The 19,355-nt window shown below is 41.5% G+C and overlaps 1 protein-coding gene across 1 annotated transcript in view; it reads left to right on the forward strand.

Moving 5' to 3' along the window:
• The window catches only part of LOC140476554 (vam6/Vps39-like protein), a 100,480-nt gene that overhangs the window by 23,131 nt on the left and 57,994 nt on the right, over positions 1–19,355 (forward strand). The window contains exons 5-8 of the mRNA XM_072569337.1: positions 3,424–3,518; positions 5,881–5,979; positions 8,730–8,822; positions 18,331–18,514. Coding sequence (XP_072425438.1) covers positions 3,424–3,518; positions 5,881–5,979; positions 8,730–8,822; positions 18,331–18,514 — 471 coding nt within the window. The remainder of the gene's footprint in view (positions 1–3,423; positions 3,519–5,880; positions 5,980–8,729; positions 8,823–18,330; positions 18,515–19,355) is intronic.

Below are 19,355 nucleotides of genomic sequence, written 5' to 3' on the forward strand. Positions count from 1 at the left end.
GCCTAAGTAAGCAATTGTGTTGACAGCTTTTTATAAACGACCTGGATGAGGGCATAGAAGGATGGGTTAGTAAATTTGAGGATGACGCTAAGATCGGTAGATTTGTGGATAGTGACGATGGATGTTGTACCTATGCAGAGGGGCATAGGTAAGCTGCAGAGCTGGGCTGAGAGGTGGAAAATGGAGTTTAGTGCAGAAAAGTGTGAGGTGATTCACTTTGGAAGGAGCGACAGGAATGCAGATTACTGGGATAATGGTAAGGTTCTTGGTAGTGTGGATGAGCAGAGAGATCTGTGTCCATATACATCCCTGAAAGTTGCCACCTAGGTTGATAAGGTTGTTGAGAAGGCATATGGTGTGTTAGCTTTTATTTGTGGAGGAATTGACTTTCAGAACCATGAGGCCATGCTGCAGCTGTACAAAACTCTAGTGCAGCCACACGTGGAGTATTGTGTGTAGTTCTGGTCACTGCATTATAGGAAGGATGTGGAAGCTTTGGAAAGGGTTCAAAGGAGATTTACTAGGATGTTGCCAGGTATGGAGGGAAGGCCTTGCAAGGAAAGGCTGAGAAACTTAAGGCTGTTCTCGTTGGAGAGAAGAAAGTTGAGAGGTGACTTATTTGAGACATTTAAGATAATCATAGTTAGGGTGGACAGTGAGAGCCTTTTTCCAGGGATGGTGATGGAGGTGGGGTAGCTTTCAATTGAGAAATGATCAATATAGGTCAAATGTCAAAGGAAGTTTCTTTACTCAAAAAAGTAGGGGCGTGGAATGCATTGCCTGCAGCAGTAGTAGACTCGCCAAATTTAAGGGCGTTTAAATGGTCATTGAATAGACACATGGACGAAAATGAAATAGTTTAGGTTAGGTGGGCTTCAGACTGGTTTTGGCACAACATTGAGAGCAGAACAGCCTGTACTGTGCTGTTATGTTCTGTGTTCTAGGTTTATGTGGGAAATGTAGAAGATATGTTTAAACTTGCGAATGGATGGAGCCAGGTAGATAGAAGCCAATAGAAGTTAAACATATCAGAAACCTCGTCACAGTGTTGTAATTTTTTTCATCAAACTGTTCAGAGTTGTTATGGCGCAACTCTGAAGCAGGTGGAAATTGGACCCAGGAGTCCTGTCTCAGAGTTAAGGCACTACTACTGCACCACAAGAGCCCCCATTTCAGTGTTGTATGATGTGGGATTCTCACTCGGGGTTCATGTTTGAAGTAGAAATTGCAGTGACATTTAAGATTGGAAAGCGCAGTGTCGGAAAATGGGTAGAAGAAAGAGGTATGAGATTAGGGTGAGCAAATGTGATTAGAGCTATTTACTTGTGAAGAGTGTAAGTAGTAGTGGAATTTTATTGGCCTGAATGGTTTGTCCAGTAGAGTGTGGCTGTGCCTTCTTCAATATGTCAAGCATTGTTCATACTTGTTTAAGATCCTCATATTAGGTTTGCTTTCAAAATAAAAAGTCATCATTTTAACATTCAGAATAAACCCCAGTTAATCTCTGGTGTGATCAGTAGTTTCTAAATGGCACCCCACCATAATGCATTGGAAACCTCAGGGGTTTGGATACAAAGTCATTGAATTCTTAACCTTGTATTCTTGAAAATAATAATCTCAGTACAGTAATAGAAGGCAGTCTTGAAATTTTACAGGTTTTTTTACTCCTTCCTAGAAATATTGAGTCCTCCTTCCTAGAAACATTGACTCCTTATTGAGTCAGGTAGACTTTGGGCATTGGTTAGAATCAAAACCTGGATGCATTGGCAAGCTTTATGACAAATGGGAATCATTGTGCATAACCTCTGACCTCCATTCATTCCTTCATTGCCAAGTTTCCACATATGCATACCATCAGTCAGGGTCATTATCTTGTGATCAAGAATAGGACCTCTTTATTTATTTATTTTAACCATCTACAGTAGGTAAAGTTAATTGTTGCACTCCAATTGCCATTCGAACTAATTCAAATTGGAACTTGGGCTCATATGAAAAATGTGATTTAGTTCACTCTTCCTTCCTCTGATCATGCGATAGCAGTTGAGGAATTGCTATAAACCAACCTCATTGCAACTAATACAAATCTGATGACAGGAAATGTACCATTCTCAATAATAGAATCATATTGTGCTATGACTCGGTGGAAGTGTTCCATCACTGATCATAAAAAGAAAAAAAAATTAGCACCTGTTATGACCAGTAGATTTCCCCCATTTCCCTCAACAAAGTCTAGGATGGATTCAGTTTTTTAAATGTATTTTAAAGCAGTCCTTAATACAAGTCCTAAGTGTGTATATGCTAATAAATAGCATATTGAATCATCCTTGTGATTTTGTTTTATTGAGCATTTGATTAACTGTTCTGACCTGTTGCAAATTAATATTTCATAAGTTGTGCATACTGTATTTTTCTTTTTAACTTAGTTGTTATTCTCTGGTATTCAGTTTGATGACATTTACAGAAAAACCTCAATTATCAGAAGGACATGGGTGAGCAGTATTTCATTCGGATAATCAAATACTGAACATTGGGACCTTGCAATCATGTTCGGATAATCTGTAATTCAGATAATTGTATGCCAGATAATCTAAGTTCCTCTACTGTGTAAGATAATGCAGTGAAACATTACATTGGCTTCTCTATTATAAGAGTTTGTACAAAGGTTCAAAATCAGTCGTTCTAGAAGCTTGCATGAAGGTTCAAGAGAAGATAAGTTAGGAAGTAAAGTCTGATAAATCAATATGTTTTTTTTTCCTGGAGGTAGAGGGTGAACAAGTTTAAGTTTCTGGGAATTACTTGAGGTTAGTAGGTGCTCTGGTGATGTGAATTTAATAACCCTGTAGTATTTTGGTGTATGTAGTGAGGTATACTAGTTTTGTCATATTTGTATTTTAAACGATGGAAAATATCCAGTCCATTTGTTGTGGTTGAGAGCGGTGCTAGGTGGCACTGCTTACAAGTTTGATGTCATCTTTTTAGGCGATTGAAGAGAGACTTTTTTTAATCTTAAGTTGTGCAACTTTGGAACGCTGCACCTCAGAAAATGGTGAATTATGAGGTTATTAAATGTTCTTAAGGCAGAGGTAGATGGTGTCCTGTTAGATAAGGAAATCAAAGGTTAATGAGATTAAATGTATTTGTGGAGTTCTGGATGCAAACATGCCAACCATTTTTTTTTTGTAAAGTAGGTTTAGGCCAGAATTCATATGTTTGTGTAGTAGCAAGTTTTTGATAGTCCAAACTGGAGTGAGCACCTTCAGCATCAACATTAGTTAAAGTAGTTAAGAGAGCATCATGCAAACCTGACATGTTGGTTTCAGTGACGTTTTCCCACAAGATACAGGTAGCACGCTAGAACACTGGTATGTCAATAGAAAAGTGTGTTTTTCTTAATTGAGTTCTAATATTTTCTTTCTCTTATAGAAAATAATATTTATGTTCATGACTTACTTACGTTCCAACAAATTACTGTGGTTACCAAGGCCAAAAGTGCCAGTCTGTTTTCGTGTGACTTAAAGGTAAGAGGCAAGATGTACAAAATAGTAGTATTACTTATGCTTTGCAGGAATATGGGATATCTCCCAAATTTAAAATAGAAATCAAAAGGAAGTGATGCTGCTGTCATAATTTGTGTTTTTCTTCTGTTGGGCTTCATCAATAAAGTAGAGAGAGCATGTGAGAAAATAAAGATGCATGTGTCACTGTTGGTAATGCTGTTTCTTTAATGCTCCTAAGTAGTTCCACAGGCTTTCTTTCCTTTAAAAATAGAGAAATTCTCTTTCCCCCACCACTTTTGGAAAAATGAACCACATTCTTATTCTGAAGCTTTTGCTGGTGGTTGATATACATTTGCACAATACAGGCAACCTTGTAGCATTGGTAAGTGCTTTATATTTGAGTCCAGACAGTGACTAGGGGAGATCGGAAAATAAAGCAATTGTACTAACTGCTGTTAATTGTACACATGCATTTTCCAGAAATATCCCAAGATACTTTTCCATTCCTTTTTAAAATACAGCATACCACAGATTTCCTTAAATATTCGTGGGTGGCACGGTGGCACAGTGGTTAGCACTGCTGTATCAGTGCCAGAGATCCAGGTTCAATTCCCGCCTCAGGCGACTGACTGTGTGGAGTCTGCACGTTTTCCCCATGTCTGCGTGGGTTTCCTCCGGGTGCTCCGGTTTCCTCCCACAGTCCAAAGATGTGCAGGTTAGGTGAATTGGCCATGCTAAATTGCCCGTGTGTTAGGTAAGGGGTCGATGTAGATGTAGGGGTATGGGTGGGTACGCTTCGGCGGGGCGGTGTGGACTTGTTGGGCCGAAGGGCCTGTTTCCACACTGTAAGTAATCTAATCTAATCTAATCTAATCTAATTCCCGCCTCGGGCGACTCTCTGTGTGGAGTTTGCACGTTCTCCCCGTGTCTGCGTGGGTTTCCTTCGGGTGCTCCGGTTTCCTCCCACACTCCAAAGATGTGCAGGTCAGGTGAATTGGCCATGCTAAATTGCCCATAGTGTTAGGTAAGGTGTAGATGTAGGGGTATGGGTGGGTTGCGCTTCGGCGGGTGCGGTGTGGACTTGTTGGGCTGAAGGGCCTGTTTCCACACTGTAAGTAATCTAATCTAATCTAAATCTAATCTAAAACAAACAACTATTGCAGATTGAGACCACTAATCAAAGTCAGGTTGGCACAGCTTCATGCTTGCTACACTAGGCAGTGTTTTTATTTGCTATTGTAATCTGGAATGCAGGTTCAGAATTTAATTTTATGCATCGACATGAATGATAATTTTTAACATGGACTCTGTTATTTGGGAACAACCCAGTATAAACTAACTTGTATTTTAAAAATTCAAGGAAAGGCTTGTAAGATGTCTATACTTTGAAATTCATTTGTATTCTGGGCATCTTGCCTCGTTAAAACATTTTATTTTATATTTCTTCTATGCAACCTCTCCTGTTTTTGTTTTAGTTCTGTCTTTTTTGTTTTCCTTAAATATTCCTGCTTTGTTTTCCTGACATGAAAAGATAAATTGCTGTCAGTGTTGAGATGGTTGCAAAACTGGTTTATAGGGATTCCAGGAAGCTGTACTGCTGTTCTTACTTACTCAACATTTTTCATTCATCTTTTAGCCTTTTCTTTTTTAAAAAAAAAGCCAAGTGCTGCCTTCCATCTACAAAACTGACTGGCACATTTCTAGTTTTTTTTAATGTCTTTTCAATTGGATATAAGCATTTTGGCAAAGTTGGCATTTGTTATTTATTCCTAATTGCACTTGAGCTGCTCCTGACATGTTCTCTTGCACTTCTCGGTGCTGATATGAGACTTAGTGTATTCACAGCTGAGTATTAGTGAATTTCACAGCTGAGAAAAATTCAGAACAGAACTTTTGTTTTGTCATTAAAACTTATTTTCTAATACACAATTAAGTTTAAACATACATATCACCAATGTCGGAGTTATTGCCCATTTTCTCCCCCAGAAATCCCATTACAAATCTTGCTTCTTCTGACTGAGTTGCACCGCTCAGCCACTCCATTGTCTTAATAGCCATTGGAAGAACCCTGAGCGAAAGTTTGATCTTTGGACTTAAAGATGTATTTTCTATCTTCTGATTGTAGGTGAGGAAGATCTGGTTGCAGTGATCATTATGCAGTCACTTGTTAGAATAATGAAAAATAAAGTTGTTGTAGATTCAGTTGAAATAAAAGTCACTTTGTGAACACTATTTGATGTACAAATCAACACAAATCCAGGAGTTACAAATAATATTCCATATTAGCAAGTTGTCAATTATATATTTTCAGATGTTTCAACCAAAGGAAATTGGACTGACTGGGATTTCTTGGATCAATTGTTAATGTATTCTGTGTTTTTAGCGATCTGACAGTGATGAGCTGATTCTCAATATGTGTGTAGCTGTGAAGAAGAAACTTCAACTCTACTACTGGCGGGACCGAGAGTTTCACGAAACGCAGGTGAGTCATTCTCAACTAGAGATCTCCATGAAAATATTATAAAACAAAGAGCCTGTATCCAGAATCCATGATCTCCTGAAGATTAAATGGAAGTGCAGAATTCGTATCTTGCTCCATCTTCTTTATGATGTAAAGTGACTAGACTTTGAGAATTTTCTGATTTCATTCAGCTATCATTGACCAGCTAATTTATCTTTGTGATAATGAATGTGGAAGAGATATCAAGAACACCAGCTCCCCTGCTCTTCTTCACAGCAGTTTAATGGATCTTTTAAATCCACCAGGCAGATTGAGCTTCTGTTTAACGCCTGATTAGAAGGATGATAGTGCAATCCAAAAAACAACAGTATGAATCGGGGAAAGGGCAGACCATTTTTGAATCTGCTTCATCATTCAATAATGGCATGACTGATGTGAACATATTCTGCTTACCTCTTTGCTTCACAAGAGAATATCTGCCTCTACTTTAAAAATATTCACCCACCTTTTGTGGTAGAGAGTTTCAAAGTCTATGAGCCTCTGAGAAAATTTTTTCTTAGTCCTAAATGGGTGACACTTTATTTTTAAGGAGGAAGCTTCCTTTTCACCCTCAAGATCAGTTAGGTTTCAATCAAGGGACTTCTTATTCCTCTAAGTTTTGTGAGGAAAGCTTAAAACAAGCCACCCATTGCAGGAATAATCCCATAACTCGCCAGTGCCTACCCACCATCTACAGAGCACCAAGGCAGAATGAGTGTGGTTTTCAGGGTGAGTGCGGATCCAAAACACACATTATTGACACAATCCAGGAAAAATCTGTTTAATTAGCACTCTGTCCACTAGCTTCAGTGTTCATTTGCTTTCCCACTGACACTCAGTGGCAGCAATGTACACCGTGACCAAGATGTGCTGCAGTAACTTAACAGAGTTCATGTGTTTACACCTTCCAATACCACCATCTTTACCATCCAGAAGGTAGCAGATGTTTGAGACAGTGACTATTTGCAAATTCCCCTCCTCGTAAAGCATCATCCTGTTACAACTATGACTGGCAAAATGTGCTAATATCAAGTGCCACTACTCCACTGGTTACGTCATTAGTATAAACGTGTTGACTCCATTGCCAAAATGGCCAATTGCTTCTTTCTTGTACTGCTGTCTGCAATAACCGACTTCTACCAAGCTTATTTAATGAACTTAAAATAATTGATTGTGGGTGGCACGGTCACTCAGTGGTCAGTACTCTTACCTCACAGTGCCAGGGACTGAGGATAATTCCACCTTTGGTCCGTGTGGATTAGATTAGATTCCCTACAGTATGGAAACAGGCATAGGCCCTTTGACCCAATAAGTCCACACCGACACTCCGAAGAGTAATCCTACCTGGATCTATTCCCCTACCCTATATTTACCCCTGACTAATGCACCTAATACTATGGGCAATTATGCATGGCTAATTTACCTAACTTACATATCTTTGGATTGTGGGAGGAAACCGGAGCACCCGGAGGAAACCCACGCAGTCATGGAGTGAATGTGCAAATTCCGCACAGACAGTCGGCCTAGGAAGCAATTGAACCCAGGCCTCTGGCACTGTGAGGCAGCAGAGCTAGCTGCTGAGCCACCGTGCCGCCCTAGTTTGTCCAGTGTCACTATGTCTGCATGGATTTCCTCGACTTGCTCCAGTTTTGGCCCACAATCCAAAGATGTGCAGGTTAGGTGGATTGGCTGTGCTAAATTGCCCATAGTGTTCAGGCTAGATGGATTAGCAGGGAAATGCAGGGTTACAGGGATAGGTTAGGGGTGTGGGTCTGGTTGAGCTGCTGTTTGGAGGGTTGGTGTGATATTGATAGGCCGAATGGCCCATTTACACACTTTAGGAATTCTATGATTCAATGAGTTATAAACAAAACTTTTGTTATATTAAAAAAAGAGCAACCACCAGCTTTCCCTCTGATTTTTTTTTTGATAATTGCCCAGGCCTCTGAGGCCTGTGTGTGGCAGCAACATCCAGAACCGGAAGCAAATGTTATGATCAGCATATGCAGAACATAAGAGGGGGTGTGCAGCCGCACATTTTGTAATGAATGATAACCACTACTGCTGTGGACAGCTGGTTTGTGATGCAGTGTGCTGCCAACTCAGAGGCTGGAGGGAGAGGATTGCCTCGTTGATAAAGTAAACTGACGTTCCTTGGTGAAATTCTACATCAACCCTACCTAGTGGCATTGTCGATATGCCTGACTCCTGTGGACTGAAGAGGTTCAAGAACACACCTCAACTGTATGGTCAAGAACATTTAGTGATGAGAAATGCCTGCTGGCTCAGCCGGCAATGTGATCAAATACTTAAAGAACCTTTACTCTGTCACTGACCCCAGTCATCATGGTGCCCACCATGATGGGCTGAATTAAATCTAGCCCTATATATCTAAAGTGCTTCCTAAATAGACCAAAATTGGATCTTATAAGTGGTATTGTTGTTTATGTGGTGGCCTATTTTCTTGCACATATTGTTTGTTCAGGTGTGTGAGCCAAATTCTTCAGTAAGTAGCAAAAGCAGAGTACAGACAAATTTGATAGTTTTTATGACAAAAGAAGCAATTGAAATGTAAGAGAGAGAACAGTGTATCATGGTAATATTGTATTAAGTTTCAGACCAGCCTACTGAACCGCAAATCGCAGCTGATCCTACATATTGCAATACTAACTAAAGTGCATTCAAAGAATGAGGGATCTACCAAAACCAATTATCATCTGTCTTTGTTACAGGCAGATTTCAGCGTTCCTGATGTTCCTAAGTCCATGGCTTGGTGTGAAAATTCTATCTGCGTGGGCTTTAAAAGGGATTATTATCTCATCAGGGTATGTAGTTTGAAGTTTTTGAGCATGATACTTCACAAAAAAATTAATCTTGTCAGGTGTGCAAAATAAAGCCGAATGGAGCTGCAGAAACATGTGATGGGGAATGGGCAGAGAGGGTATTTGTAACCTAACAAATTTATCATATTGAAGACATAAGAATTACAAGGAGGAGTAGGCAATTCAGGCCTTGGAGTCTGCTCCACCGTTCAACATGATCATAGCTGATCTTATCATGATATCAGCTCCATTTCCTGTCTGCTCCCCATAGCCCTTTATCCTGCCTTTCATCAGAAACAGAATTTCTTTCTTGAACCTTTTTTGATTCTGTCTCCACTCCACTCTGGGCAGAGAGTTCCACAGACTCTCAATCTTTTGAGAAAAGTAGTTTCTCCTCATCTCAGTTTTGAACCTGCCTCCTCTCACTCTATATCTATGGCTTCTTGTTCGAGACTATCCCACAAGAGAGAACATCTGCACAGCATACACCTTATCAATCCCCTTCAGCATTTCATATACCTCAATCGGATTCCCATCTCTGCACTCCAACAAGCCCAAGCTATTCAACTGTTCCTTACATGACAGCCCTTTCATCTCTTGAATCAATCTGGTGAACCTCCTGTGAACTGCAACCACATCACTCAGTGACTCAGTGGTTAGCACCACTCCCTCATAGTACCATGGAACCTGAATTTGATTCCAGCCTCTGGCGACTGTCTGTGTGGGTTCCCCCGGTTTCTCTGGTTTCCTCCCACAGTCCAGAGATGTTCATTTTAGGTGAATTGGCTGTGCTAAATTGCCCATAGTGTTCAGGGATGTGTAGGTTAGGTGCATTAGTCAGGGGTAAGTAGAGGGTAGAAGGAATGGTTCTGGGTGGGTTACTCTTCAGAGAGTCGGTGTGGACTTGTTGGGCCATAGGGCCTGTTTCCATACTGTAGGGATTCTGTGTATGAATTCTATCATTCCTGAAGTTTGGAGAACAAATCTGAACAAAATATTCCAGGTGTGGTCTCCCCAATGCCTTATAGAGCATTGTAGTGCAGTGTAGAACAGGCCCTTCGGACCTCAATGTCGTGCTGACCTGTGAAGCCCATCTAAGCTGTACTATTCCATTATCATCCATAAGTTTGTCCAGTGACCATTTAAATGCCCTTAAAGTTGGCAAGTCTGCTACTGTTGCAGGCAGGGAGTTTCACACCCTTACTATTCTGAGTAAAGAACCTACCTCTGGCATTTGTTCTGTATCTATCACCCTCAATTTAAATCTATGTCCCCTCATGCTAATCATCACCATCTGAGGAAACAGGCTCTCACTGTTATTAAGTCACCTCTCAACCTTCTTCTCTCTAACAAAAATGGCCTCAAGTCCCTTTCCTCAAAAGACCTTCCCTCCATACCAGGCAAAATACTGGTAAATCTCTTCTGCATCTTTTCCAATGGTTCCACATCCTTCCTATAATGCGGTGACCAGAACTGTATGCAATACTCCAAGTGCAGCCGCATTAGTGTTTTGTACACCTATGACATGACCTGATGGCTCCGAAACTCAATCCCTCTACCAATAAAAACTACCACACCATACCATTTTTCATAACAACCCTATCTACCTTGGCGGCAACTTTCAGGGATCTATGAACATGGACACTGAGATAATTGCTCATCCACACTATCAAGAATCTTAATTAGTCCAGTATTGTTTATTCCTTCCAAAGTGAATCACCTCACACTTTTCCAACTTAAACTCCATTTGCCACCTGTCAGCCCAGCTCTGCAGCTTATCTATGTCCCTTTGTAACCTGAAACAGACTTCCGCACTGTCCACAACTCTGTCGACCTTAGTGTTATCCGCAAATTTTCTAACCCATCCTTCTATACCCTCATCTAGATCATTTATATAAATGACAGACGGCAGTAACCCCAAAACAGATCCTTGCGGTACACCACTGGTAACTGAACTCTAGGATGAACATTTCCCATCAGCCACCACCCTGTGTCTTCTTTCAGCTGGCCAGTTTCAGATCCAATCCGCTAAATCACCCTCAATCCCATGCCTCCATGTTTGTGGAGTAGCCTACCGTGGGGAACCTTATCAAACGCCTTACTGAAATCCGTACACACCACATTAATGGCTTCATCTTCATCCACCTGTTTGGTCACCACCTCAATGAACTCAATACCGTTTGTGAGGCTCGACCTACCCTTTACAAAACCATGTTGACTACCCCTAATCATATGTCAGTATTCTTCAGTTGTCCTTCCCTTTAATATTTTTTGCCCAGCCTGCACGGAACAACTTCTTCCTCAGGCCTGTATTATCTTTGCCCAGCACTAAAATTCTCTTATGCAATTAAGTCTTCACTCTTTTAATCGGAATTTGAAACTCTAGCATGTTGTTGTCACTCCTTCCAAGAGAATCCTGAACTACAAGACATTTTATCAATCCTTCCTTGTTACATAATACCAAATCTAAAGTAGCCAGTTCTGTGGTTGGTAAAAACAATGACTGCAGATGCTGGAAACAAGATTCTGCATTAGTGGTGCTGGAAGAGCACAGCAGTTCGGGCAGCATCCGAGGAGCTTCAAAATCGACGTTTCGGGCAAAAGCCCTTCATCAGGAATAAAGGCTGTGAGCCTGAAGCGTGGAGAGATAAGCTAGAGGACGGTGGGAGTGGGGAGAAAGTAGCATAGAGTACAATGGGTGAGTGGGGGAAGGGAAGAAGGTGATAGGTCAGGGAGGAGAGGGTGGAGTGGATAGGTGGAAAAGGAGATAGGCAGGTAGGACAAGTCATGGGGACAGTGCTGAGAGGAGGAAAACTTCTTCAAGGCAGGCATCAGAGGAGGAGTTCTCTGGTTTGCCCCATGACATGTTGCTCTCGGAGACAATCTCTCATACACTCTATGAACCTTTCTTTGAGGCTCCCCTTACCAAGTTGATTAATCCAATCAATATGCACATTCAAATCACCAATATACCATTGTGCCCTTCTCACAAGCCGTCATTATTTCCTGGTTTATTCTCTGCCTTCTGTTCACCCAGATGGATTCAGCATTTTGGTTCCTCGTGGCAGTATCATTTCTTAAAAGTCTCGATGTTATCCTTAACTAATAAAGCAACTTCACCTCCTGCTCCTTCTGGTCTATCCTTTTGGAATATTGAGTATCCTTGGACATTTTAACTCCCAGTCTGGTTCATCTTGTATCCCTGTTTCAGTAATCCGCACCTTGATTGTTTAAATCTCTCATCTGTTAGAATGACCATGATAGTTTCACTTCTTTCATATATAAATCAGAAAACTTTTTTTTAAAAGTTATCTTCTCAGGTTAACTTAACAATTGGTGTCAGCCAGATAAGATGTTGAAGGTGCTAACCCCCTGTGTTCTGTCGTCTGCGCCATAAGGTTTAGACTGATTCTAATCTTAAAAAATGAGTTTTCTGCCCCGCCAAAATGGACCCCTTGGTTCTTGCAGCAGACACGGAGGAGTTCATTAGACAAATGAGACTTCAGGAATTATTTCAAGGTGCCAGCGGTGGTCCCAACAAGCCAACTGACGAACTGGAGCAGTCATCACAGGGATCTGTAGACAAGTGACCAAAGAAGGAGTCAACTTGGACCCCACCAGAGGGCCGTTGCCCTGGGCTTGATATGTATGCTCAAACCATTAGGAAATATATAAATGCCAGGTTCATCAGCCATACCCACAAAGTAATGGAAAACACCACCCGTTCACAACGCAACGCCATCCATGCTGTCAAAACTAATCGCAACATTGTCATCAAACCAGCAGATAAAGGAGGACCCATCGTCATTCAGAATAGAACAGATTACTGCAAGGAAGTGTACCAAAAACTGCACAACCAGGAACACTACAGGCAACTACCGGCTGATCCGACCAAAGAACACACCCATGAATTAAACACGTTGATCAGGTCTTTGGATCCAGTCCGTCAGAGTTCGGTACGTGACCTCATCCCACATACTTCTCATGTAGGTGACTTCTGCTGCCTTCCAAAGATGCACAAAGCCAATACACCAGGACGTCCCATCATATCGGGCAATGGGGCACTGTGTGAGAATCTCTCCGGCTATGTCAAAGGCATCTTGAAACCCATTGTCTGTTGCGACACCAAGGATTTCTTACAGAAACTCGGCACCCCCGGACCAATCAAACCAGGACCATTCCTCATCATGACGGATGTTTGAGCACTCTACACCAGCATCCCCCCAAAATGACTGCATCGCAGCAACAGCCTCAGTACTCAATACCAACAACTGCCAATCTGCGAACACCGTCCTACAATTCATCCGCTTTATCCTCGATCACAACGTATTCCCTTTGACAAGCAGTTTTTCACCCAGACACATGGAACAGCCATGGGGAGTAAATTTGCACCCCAATATGCAACATCCTCATGCACAGGTTCGAACAAGACTTCTTCTCTACGCAGGACCTCCAACCAACATTAAGCACTAGGTACATTGATAACATTTTCTTCCTCTGGAGCTATGGCGAGGAGTCCCTGATAAAACGACACAGTGATATCAACAAGTTTCATCCCACCATCAAACTCACCATGGACTACTCTCTACTATCTGTCTCATTCTTGGACACATGTATCTTCATCAAGGATGGACACCTCAGCACCACATACTACCGCAAACCCACAGACAACCTCACAATGCTACACTTCTCCAGCATCCACCCAAAACATCCCCTATGGACAAGCCCTACGTGTACACCAGATCTGTTCAGATGAGGAGGAATGTGACTGGCACCTGGAAGTACTTAGGGATGTCCTCCTAAGAACTGGGTACGATGCTCAACTCATCGACCGCCAATTCCAATGTGCCACAGCAAGGAACCGCAATGACCTCCTCAGGAGACAGACGTGTGCTGCAACCGACAGGGTACCCTTTGTTGTCCAGTACTTCCCAGGAGCTGAAAAACTACGCCATATTCTGCAACACATTATCATTGAGGAAGAGCACCTCACCAAGTTCTTTCCCATACCTCCACTGCTCGCCTTTAAACAACTACCATATCTCAAACAGAATATTGTTCGTAGCAAACTGCCTGGCTTTCAGAACAACTGCATATGACCCTGTCACGGTAGGCGTTGCATGACATGTTAGAGTGTGTGGATGTGGATGCCATCATTACGTGTGGGTACTCAGCCAACATTGTCTATCTCATATGCTGCAGGCAAGGATGCCCTGATAATGGTTCATTGGTGAGACCGAGCAAAGGCAACGGATGAATGGGCGCTGCACAACAGTCACCGGGCAGGAGTGTTCCCTCCCATTTGGGGAACACTTCAGCGGTCCAGGATGTTCGACCTCGGACCTTCGGGTGACCATCCTCCAAGGCGGACTTCGGGACAGGCTGCAGCGAAAAGTGGCCGAGCAGAGGCTGTTAGCTAAGTTCGGTACCCACAGGGAGGGCCTCAACCAGGACGTAGGTTTCATGTCACACTACAGGTGACCACCATTGCACTACACTCGCACGCACACTCATTCCTGCAGAAACACAGATACACCTATACACAGACACTCGCACAGGCAATCATAACATGCTCCTACAGACACACACACTCCCGCACACTCACATGCACCCTCTCACAGATATAGACCCCTTTACACTCTCATTCTCTCTCTCTCTCTCACACTCACTCTCTCACACTCACTCTCTCACACTCACTCTCTCACACTCACTCTCTCACACTCACTCTCTCACACTCTCTCTCTCTCACTCTCTCTCTCACACTCTCTCTCACTCACTCACTCACTCACTCACTCACTCACTCACTCACTCACTCACTCACTCACTCACTCACTCACTCACTCACTCACTCACTCACTCACTCACTCACTCACTCACTCACTCACTCACTCTCTCTCTCTCTCTCTCTCTCTCTCTCTCTCTCTCTCTCTCTCTCTCTCTCTCTCTCTCTCTCTCTCTCTCTCTCTCTCTCTCTCTCTCTCTCTCTCTCTCTCTCTCTCTCTCTCTCTCTCTCTCTCTCTCTCTCTCTCTCTCTCTCTCTCAGAACTCTCAACAGCCCCACCCCAGATAAACCCATGTGCATGGATGCACACATACATGTATGTTTGTGGGGTGAATTTGTACTTGCAGAGTCATATTGTACTTAGTTTTACATGGATTCATGCAGTTTTTGAACAATGTTAACTCATTTTTTCAATTAGAATCAGTCTAAACATTATGGCACAGACAGGGAATGCAGGGGCTAACGCCTTCAGCATTTTACCTGGCTGACACGAATTGTTAAGTTAGCCTGAGAATGTAACTTTTAAAAAAGGTTTTGTGATTTACGTATGAAAGAAGTGAAACTATCATGGTCATTCTAACAGATGAGAGACTTAACAAACAATCAAAATATTTCTGAATGTGTAATTTCAGTTACATCACAATGTAATCTTTTGAAAATTCTCTGTCTTACGATCTTATTCTCCCCAACGATCTGATGAAGGAGCAGTGCTCCAAAAGCTAGTGCTTCCAATTAAACCTGTTGGACTATAACCTGGTGTTGTGATTTTTAATTTTGTAGATCCCAGTCCAACACCGGCATCTCCAAATCAAGGGTTGTTATGACTGTGAAACAAAATGTGATTGAGACTTGGAATGGTCGTATAATCTGGCTGGCTTTGCATTGTTTATCCTAGACATTTATGATATTCTTCAGTCATCTCCAATTCACTAAAGTGATCTGCTTCACTAGATTGTTTACCAATCTATTGCTTCTGGTTACTATAAAAGTGTAGCTTCTTGTAGTGTTTCACTCTAGGCAGGAGGCCTGAGGCCTGAGTTCAAATCCCATCACCTCTTCCAAAGGTGTGTAAGAACGTCTCTGAACAGGTTGATTTAAAAGTATAACTGTAGCTAATAGATTGTGTGCCAGGATATTCTCCACTCTAGGAAACCATTTTGCCTTGTTCATTGACAAGTTTTGGCTGAGTACAAAGCATTAATTAAAAAACTTGTACTTGCCCACCAGATGGACAAAGCCGTCTAAATGCAGCCAACAGTATTAAATGCAAAAACATTGCTGTGACTTAGAATGATTTGTGAATGGAGCACTTGTCACATGTTCTCTGCAGGCCATTTGGTACTGAGATGAGAAGAAACATTCTCTCTCACACAATGACGAGCCTGTGGAATTCTCTACCATAGGAAGTGGTTGAGGCCAAACATTTAATGTTTTCCAGGAAAAGTTGAGAATAGTTCTTAGGGCAAAGGGGATCAAAGCATAAGTGCAGAAAGTGGGGGCAGGCTACTGACTTGGATGATTGGCCATGATCGTATTGAATGGCAGAGTAGGCTTCAAGGGCTGAATGGCTTTCTCCTGGTCCGATTTGCTATATTTCTTCCCCATCCCATTGTTGTATTAATACTTTGAATATGTTTCAACAATTCCCAAAATGCATCAACACCGCAACATAATTGTTGATCTTCAATTTTAAACTAGTCCAAAATGGAGGAAGTTATGCAGCCATTCACAAGAGTGTCAGCAGTAAAAGCATGCTTCATAGTAAAACTCCTCCCAGAGTCTATGGGTTTCATCATTTATGTAAATGATTTGAATGTGATCATAGGAGGTATGGTTAATATGTTTGCAGATGGCACTACAATTTGATGTGTGGTGGACAGCGAAGAAGGTTATCTTCAGAGTACAACGGGACGTGAATCAGTTGGGCCAATGGGCTGAGGAGTGGCAGATGGAGTTTAATTTAGATAAATGTGAGCTACTGCATTTTGGAAAGACAAATCAGGGCAGGACTTGTACACTTAATGGTAAAGTCCTGTGGAGTGTTGCTGAACCAGGAGACCTTGGAGTGCAGGTTCGTAGTTCCTTGAAAGTGGAGTCGCACGTAGATAGGGTAGTGAAGAAGGCGTTTGGTATGCTTTCCTTTGTTCAGTGAATTGAGTACAGGAGTTGGGAGGTCTTGTGGAGGCTGTACAGGACATTGGTTAGGCCACTTTTGAAATGCTATGTACAATTCTGGTCTTCCTGCTATAGGAAGGATGTTGTGAAACTTGAAAGGGTTCAGAAAAGAACTACAAGGATGTTGCCAGGTTTGGAGAGTTTGAGATCTAGGGAAAGGCTGAATGGCTAGGGCTATTTTCCCTGGAGTGTAAGAGACTGAAGGATGAGCTTACAGAGTGTTGTAAAATCATGAGGGGCATGAATCGGATAAATAGACAAGGTCTCTTCCTCAGGGGTGGGGGAGTCCAAAACTAGATGGTCTAGGTTTAAGGTAAGAGAGGAATGATTTAAAAGGAAACTAAGGGAAACTTTATCAAGTAGAGAGTGGTGCATATATGGAATGAACTGCCGGAGGAAGTGGTGGGAACTGATCTAATTGCAACATTTATAAATTACCTGGATGGGTACATGAATAGAAAGGATTTAGAAGGGCATGGGCCAAATGCTAGCAAATGGGACAAAGTAAGATTAGGATGTCTGGTCAGCATAGATGAGTTGGACCGAAGGGTCTGTTTCTGTACTGCGTATCTGATTCTGTGACACATTTGGCTATGACACAGATGTGGGCAGTTCTTAACATCTCATTGGAGATGATAAAAGCATAGATTATTTTAAGTTTATTTAATTCTTCTGAGCAGAACGTATTCATACCAATGATTGTTCATGCTAATATCTTAAAATAATACTTCATCAGGATGAATATTCTTGAATAGTTCTTTCTGCACAAGTGTGGGCTAAAGAGTTCTCTGAAATTTCATTTACCATCTAGTTGCTGAATACACAAGCTCACTGAAAGTTAAAATGTTAAACATAATGCAACCTTTAAAACATAAGGCTGCACACTTATGGAAGGGTGAGAAGGAGGAAGAGTCGCATTTGATTAAATGTAGTTGCAAAGTGGAGCATGTATACTTGGCTTGGGACAACATTCTTCAAGCAACTTACTGGGTTATCAACCTAACAATCAGAGGTATTGCAACCAGAAGGTACTTAGATTTCAGTAAATTGTGGAATGAAGAAGTTGGAGTGCCTCCCCTCAAAAGGTGGAGAAACAGAATAGTTGGCTAGTTTAGCCACACAAAGAAATGTCTCCTGCTACTTGAGCGTAGAACAGCAGATGTTCAATCGAGTCCCTGATCATCATTTCAAACTTGCTGACTGAGTTAGCGGGAGACAAGAACTTACATGATTTGTTATCTGGTAGAATGCTGAGAATTTCCATCTTTATTTTGGATATTTGAGAGTGATGGCCTTGCTGTCTTGTTAGGAATTGCTTGAACACAGTTAGCTATTTTCTCAAAACAGTTCGAATCAGGAACAAAGTATCTGGAGGAATGTGATTGTGCAGCATGATTTGCTCATCTCCACAGTGGATTTACTATGGATTGGAAATGTATTAGTAAATTCAGTTGTGTTGTTAGTATGTCTAAAAGCTATTTGTTTAAAGTTACCTTGATTTAAATTATTTTGAATCAATTCAAACAATGAATAACCTGCCTCCCTTCTAAACAGTTGGATGGAAAAGGTTCAATAAAGGAGCTTTTCCCAACTGGGAAGCAACTGGAGCCTCTTGTGACTCCTTTGGATGACCAAAAGGTGGCAGTTGGGCAAGATGATTTAACGGTGGTACTGAATAAGGATGGAGTCTGCACTCAGAAATGTGCCCTGAACTGGACAGATATTCCACTTGCCATGGGTATGGAAACTTTAAGTTGATTGTTCAAATATCTTGCGACTGTTCAAGAGATTTTTATTTTGTAGAATTGCTACAGGGTATGTAATTACCTTGGACTCTGAAGGATAATCAATGGATGCTAACTAATAATTAGGTAGTAACAGTCAATGCTATTACAACAGGCTAGAGGAGTACTCAGTTTCACTCCTCTCACTACTCCACAGGTCACAACATAAAATAAAAATAATTTAGTTCTTACTAAGATAAGTTACAAGAAAATCAATTAAATAGTTCATGTGTTTTATACAACAAGATCTATCAGATTTGTTTCTTAATAAATTCAATTATTGGTATGCTATCAAAACAAAATTTCGCCAATTTTTGTGTCTTTATTGAATGATGTTCACAGGCAGAAATAGAGAAGTATAAATTCCTATCCTCCTCAGTATCCCAAAACGCACAAATCACATGCCCTCTTGGAATTGAGAACACAACTTTCACTGTAGAGATTGGTTTTCTTGAAGAAAAAGCATTTTGAACGGTAATTTATTCTTGAGAGTTCTCATGTGATCAAGTCACAAAATCACATTTGTCTGTAAGTTGCAGATTCAGCTGCTCAGGAAATGCAGTGTAAGATGTTATATCAATCACTCTTTAGAAAGAACACCAGTTTCACACTGAATTCAACAGGAGGGTTTTCTATTTTGAAGTAGGGGAGATCAGCTGGGCAGCTTTGCTTCACAAGCTTTTGTCTAACTCCAATGAAGGTAAAATATTGTGGGTCTGGAATTCTGAAATTAAAAATACAATTGCTGGAAAAGATCAGCAGGTCTGGCAGAGAGAAATAAAGTGAACTTTTAGA

The sequence above is a fragment of the Chiloscyllium punctatum genome, chromosome 4 (genome assembly GCF_047496795.1).
Source record: "Chiloscyllium punctatum isolate Juve2018m chromosome 4, sChiPun1.3, whole genome shotgun sequence".
Classification (NCBI taxonomy): domain Eukaryota; kingdom Metazoa; phylum Chordata; class Chondrichthyes; order Orectolobiformes; family Hemiscylliidae; genus Chiloscyllium; species Chiloscyllium punctatum.